The sequence below is a fragment of the Pinus tabuliformis genome, chromosome 4_1, assembly GCF_031772625.1.
Source record: "Pinus tabuliformis cultivar Carrire ecotype Pingquan chromosome 4_1, CPIR1, whole genome shotgun sequence".
Lineage (NCBI taxonomy): Eukaryota > Viridiplantae > Streptophyta > Pinopsida > Pinales > Pinaceae > Pinus > Pinus tabuliformis.
In genome coordinates this window covers 308,753,949-308,760,022 of record NC_142303.1, presented here as the reverse complement: position 1 = coordinate 308,760,022, position 6,074 = coordinate 308,753,949, and the positions used below count along the sequence as shown (strand labels likewise).

Below are 6,074 nucleotides of genomic sequence, written 5' to 3'. Positions count from 1 at the left end.
ACCTTTGTATTTGGGCTTGTATGGGGATTTTTCAATCCTGGTTCAGTCATTCTAAGTGTTTTGAGGAGTAGGAGACTCATAAAAAAGCAATTTAGAAAAACTATGTTTCTCTTTGAGTAATACAAAACTTTAATTTAAAAAGAAAAAAAGAAAAATAATGAACTTTTTCATGTTTACTAACATATACGTTTTAGTCTTCTTTAGATGGAAAAAACAAATTGCTAAAAGTCAATGAGTTTTAAAAGAGAAGTCCATATCCCAGGCTTCTTTATTAAGATGGGAAAAGCAAATTACTGAAGCTAAAGGAAAAGTTCATATCCAAATTTGATGGAGCATGTGTTTGGGAAGTTATTTAAAATTAATCACAATTTCGATCTTTTCACTCAATTATACATATATGTATGTATGTGGGGCCTTCAAATTTTAATTCCACCATCTAGAAATCCAAATTATAATCAAGAAAATAATAAAAACCATAAAGAAACAGAGGCAATATACTCCGGGGATCATTTTCTTCGTATTGGTTGGCATTGAGATCTGTGAGATTAAATATTTCATTTTAAATAGGCATAACTGCAGATAACAACCATTGTTTTTAATTGTAAATGGAAGTTGAGTAGGAGGAAATAGTTTATTAAATCTCAGTACTCAGGTTTCAGAAACAAATGACGGCCATAAATTCTAATGTTGTCAGTAACTACCACTCTCTCATTCTCTTATCATTTAGTGAGTGATCAAAGGAACCCATAGTTCTGTTAGCATAACATTTGCTGCTAGTATTGATGCATTAGTATAATATTTGCTGCTACTAATAATGCATTAATACTTTCTAACGACGCTCTGATGTATTTACTTTTAATGTGGCTCATTTGTGGAAAAACGAAAACCTACATTCGTGTTTATCAAACCAGAATGATTAAGAAAATAGTCAGATCACAAAATTTGACGATAAGCCATGGCAAGCGTTATAAATCTCAGATGATACAGTAGACAAGTACTTATTTGCTCTTAATTTAGAGCTTCCTCTAATCACGCTGGTAGAGGACATCCACTGCGTAGCTATAACTCCAAAAAGACACAGCAACAAAGAAAAATGCACCCCTGTTCACTTCATTCCATAGGAGTTCTGCCAGATCTGAAAAAAACAACAATTTTATTGACTGATCTATATCGCCTGGAGAAACCTAGGCTGATTGAACGAGCTGAGCCGGGTCTTCAGGGCAATCAAAGCCACAGCCACATTGTGGGCTTTCATCGAAGTTAGTAATAGGGAAAGAAGCAGTATGCGATCCTGCGTAGAAATTCAAGTAGTCGCCATCGCGGACCACTCTTTCGATGCTTAAATCGTAGTCCTCCACCTTGACAGTAACGCCCTCGAGGTCCTTGATGATATCAGTGTGGATCTTGCCCTTGATTTTCTTCTCGTAGTAGAGATGATAGGAATCGACGGTGAAATCGCAGGCGGAATAGAGGTGCACTTTGAACTTACCATCGAGGTGATGCAGTTTGTATTTCTTCACATTGGTGGGCAGAAGTCCCACGGGGAACCCATGTTTCTCCAGTTCTTCGTAAGCCGTTTCTTCCGACTCGCACAGCTGAATCCAACAGCAACAGCACATCAATATCAATACAGCAGCAATCAGTCTACTGTTGCTCCACGTGACCGCCATTGTTTCTTGTTACTGAAAGCAAAATGGATTGGCAAGAGGAGAATGCTATCCAGCTCGTCTAGGTTTTGGGATTATGCTATCTAGCTCGTCTAGGGTTTGGTATCAGAGGTTGATATTTATAGAGGAAGAGAGAAAGAAACGGGGCTAGGGTTAGCTCATAGATATTAGTGCGCATTTTAAATTTAAAACAATTTCTGATCGCTATCCATGATTTATCCACCACTCATGCTGCGACGTCATCTCTATCCACCGCTCATGTTTCAACAACTGGTCTCGGCCTACCATTCATATTCAAGACCCAACCCTACGAGCGGCAATTTTATCATAAAAAACCGTACTCCTTCAGGGGAGTACTTTTATATTAATCAAACATCAAACGTTTGCCAAAAAGAGTACTCGGAAGATGTTATTTTTAAACAGCATTCCATGGAAAGTGTGTGGAAATTGTGGCCCTCATGTCTTAAAAGAACGGTTAGTTGACCCCAAGTTCACAAGGGAATATGACCGTTAGTTGAGCGTAAGTTCGAATAAAAAGGGATATTGAAGGTACGTAACAATTCTTAGCAATGTCCTCCACGAAGCAATTCTTGACAGTTAATACCTATCTGAAAGTGAGATATGCAAAGCATAGTGTCTCACAGGTTGAATAAAATAAAAATCGTGAGTTGAATGGACCCATTTGTTCTCCAACGAACAATTCCTTTGACAGTAATCTTAATATAAATATAAATGAATGTAAGTTAGGTAAAGCGTAGTGTCTAGCATGTGAATTAAAAAAGGATATTTTGTTTCGAGTCCGTGGAAATCATTATCATTAGTCTCATGAGGATTATATTGTTTCAATTAGAATAGGGCTTATGCATATATCAAAGTAGAAGCTACATTTCTAGGTGAAAAAAATAAATAAGAAATACACATACCAATGCATTAAGATGCCTCTATTTTATATTGAATTGAGAAGTGAAGTCCCATTATTATAGATTTATATTTTTTATATTAAGGGATATCAATTGTTCTTAAATATTTGTTTGAATTTGTATAATTTATTTTAACAAATACAATATTTCTATATTGAGAACATTGGATTGAAAAATGAAGTTTTTTTTGGGTATATATTTTCATATTAATAAATTTGTTTCAAATATGTTTTTTTGAATTCTTGTAATTTATTTTAAATTATAACCTTTTTATAACTTTTTTATATTTAATTTAGAATATCACATTGATATCTATAACATAATTTAGTTTTTAAATTATATTCAATATAGATCTATTATAAATTCTACATTTATAAAAAAATTAGAGTGCCAAAAATATTTAAGTTGCAAATTATTTTTAGAGTGTAAAATTTGAGTAAAGGTTCTTATTTTAAAAATTTGGATTTCTCTTAATACTTGTAGATTCATAATTAAGATGGATCGATGCAGGTTTTTTATTTTTATTTATTTTTTGTAAATCACTAACATTTGTATTTATATTTCAAAAATGTTTATATTCAATTCCAAGGTTCTCATAGAAATCCAAGATTCCGAGTACAATCATTGCAGAGCAAAAAACCAAGAGTCCACTTGTAAACAATTCACCAACAACAAAACCATACACCATTTCCACAATAAACTACGGCTAAAGACATCGCCTTGTAGACGCTTTGATGTTAACAGATTAGAAAAAGAACAAATGATTCTTTAGATACCCATACTCTGCTAGGTGTTCACGTGTGCCAAGAGACGTGGAATCACGAAAGGGAAGCCGACCCTCCAAGACGAGCCACTTATAATCTTCCAACATAGTACATAAGGAACAACCTATCCATTTGTTGGAAATACTGAGAGGGGGTGAATCAGTATGTCTTTTCAATTGCTATTTTTCTTCAGTTAAATCATTTATATTTAGAAAACAAAATGAACAATAGGAATAAATGTTTTTATTAATACAATCTTTAAAATAAATCAGATACAATATATATATATATATATATATATATATATATAAGGTTCCAACATTTCGCCAAACACCAACTTGGACTTTTTGTGAGGCTCCAACCTCTAGGATGCCAACACTGTCTTGTCAAGGCACCAACCTTGGATTTAGCAGCACCAACTCCAAGGACACGAATACTTCCAATTCTGGGGCACCATCCCCAAGGGCTCCAACCCTCTACTATATATTGTCTAGATATGTTTGGTAGTAATTCTCTACTCCCAACATCTTCTTCACTGAATTTTGTATATCTACACCTTCACTGCTACATCAATGATAGCCTGTCTTCGTATCGAGGAGTCTTCGCAACTCTTCATATTGCCCAAACGGAGTCTGCAAACTTACCTCATGATGATTTCAAATAGGCATCATGATCTCCAATAATGTTTCCAAGATTTGTTGAAGCTTTCCAACAAGATATATGCGCTAAGCCTCAATGTATGCACAAAAGAAATTCTCTGTTTTCAAGCCTTTGTTCTTATTGTCGCAGTAACTGTTTTAGGAGTGATTGTTGCGATATCTTACCTCCAAGGAACAAACTCACAAATACTTCAACGCTGGTGTTGTCTATTGCTCCCTTCAACTGATGACTGATGAAATCTTACTTGGCTAGTTCGAGGTCAAACAAATCTTCGTCTTCCACTAGCTGTTCGGTTTCCTTTGCGCTCACTTGACCTTCAGCTTCCTTCTTCTTCCGCTGGACCTTTCAGCTTCCTTCTTCTTGTTGTGGCCTTTGGCTTCCTTCTATCCTGCTGGACCTTCGGCTTCCTTCTATCCTGCTGGACCTTCGGCTTCCTTCTGTCCTCCTAGACCTTCGGTTTCCTTTTGTCCTACTAGACCTTCAACTTCCTTCTGTCCTGCTGGACCTACAACTTCGTTCTGTCCTGCTAGACCTTCGGCTTCCTTCTGTCCTGCTAGACCTTTGGCTTCCTTCTATCTTACTAGACCTTCGGCTTCCTTCTGTCTTGTTGGACCTACAGCTAGCTTCTTTCTCACTCGATCTTCGGCTTATTTTATTTCTCTATCGTCTATTAGACCTTTCGCTTCTCAACCTTTCGACTTCTCGATCTTTCGATCGCTTGACCTTTCGCTTCCTTTTTCTCTCACTCAACCTTTGGCTTCCCGATATTTTGCTTCCTCTATCTCTTCAAGTTCACCAATACTCAAAAGACATGTTCATTTGGAATAGGGTCCAAATTACAATAGATGTTTGGCAGTCCCCACATGCCACGTCTTTACTTTAATCCCGCAATCACAATTTCATAAAAATCCTGCAATCACATTCATTTGGCTTCATGATATAACATTGTTGATGCCCCTATTTCTGAATGAGGAGATGCGATGTGATATTAAAAAATTGTTAATAAATCCATCGGGTCCACAACTCTATTGCAATTGACGGTTTGTGGGACTTCGACAAGCACATGGATTAAAAAAAGCCTTAACCGCTACAATTGACTGTGATCTAAGGGTTGACTATGAGATCCATGGCTAGGATTGAGTGTGGGACTTCATCCACGATCAAGGAAGTCTGTACTTTACTACCCCCGCTCTTCTGATAGATGTTGCTCCTGTGACTTCTCTTCACTCTTCCGCTCTTCCGATAGCTTTCTTCTTTACTCCTCTGTTATCTCTGTTGCTATTTATTCTTTCGATAACACTTACGCTTGGGCATATGCAATAACCTGCTTCTCTTGCTCTGATGACTTGTTTCTTTGATGGCTTTTGATGCACTCTTCATCTTACTCTTTAGCTTCTTGCTCGTATTGCGTTACTGGATCTACTGTCATTTGTTGTTCAATTGTTGTTCAATTACTGATCAATTGACCTCCTGCGTCATTTTCTGTTCAATTTTGGTTTTAATTATTGTTCAGTTGCTGTTTCAATTGTTGTTCAATCGTTGTTCCATTGTTGTTCAATTGACCTCCTGCATCATTTATTGTTCCATTGTTGTTCAATTGACCTCTTGCGTCATTTTTTGTTCAATTGTTGTTCAATTGTTGTTCAATTGTGGTTCAATTGATGTTCAATTGTTGTTCAATTGACCTCCTGCTATTCAATCCACTTGGGTCCTCCATCTCATCATATCATCATATATCAAAATTTCATCACTATGAGCATTATGATCAATGGGCATCAATGGGAAATCATGTATCAAAGAATTTTCCATCACAAACACTGCTATATTGACATCAATGACAACCTAGATTAACAATCTCCCCCTTTGTCATTGATGGCAATATTCTTCTTCTCTCCCCCTTTGACATCAATGGCAAAGGAGTGCACAAGGACTCCCCCTGTCAAACTACTCTTGTTCTTTATGAATAGTATATTTTTATGGGTATGTTACGCCCCCTATCGTGGTTCTCTTCTTTTTACTCAAGATAGAAGGATTTATGCCTCATCATCAATTAGCACATTATC

The 6,074-nt window shown here is 36.4% G+C and overlaps 1 protein-coding gene across 1 annotated transcript; it reads right to left on the bottom strand.

The window, feature by feature from the left end:
- Positions 1 to 1,136: 1,136 nt before the first annotated feature.
- On the bottom strand, positions 1,137 to 1,821 carry LOC149175518 (uncharacterized). The gene has a single exon (XM_089422865.1). The coding sequence runs from the start codon at positions 1,668 to 1,670 to the stop codon at positions 1,185 to 1,187; it is 486 nt and encodes a 161-aa protein (XP_089278991.1). The 5' UTR covers positions 1,671 to 1,821; the 3' UTR covers positions 1,137 to 1,184.
- Positions 1,822 to 6,074: the final 4,253 nt, after the last annotated feature.

What these genes read in the sequence shown, in the direction of transcription:
- LOC149175518 (XM_089422865.1), bottom strand. Translation starts at nt 1,670, where the DNA reads ATGGCGGTCACGTGGAGCAACAGTAGACTGATTGCTGCTGTATTGATA.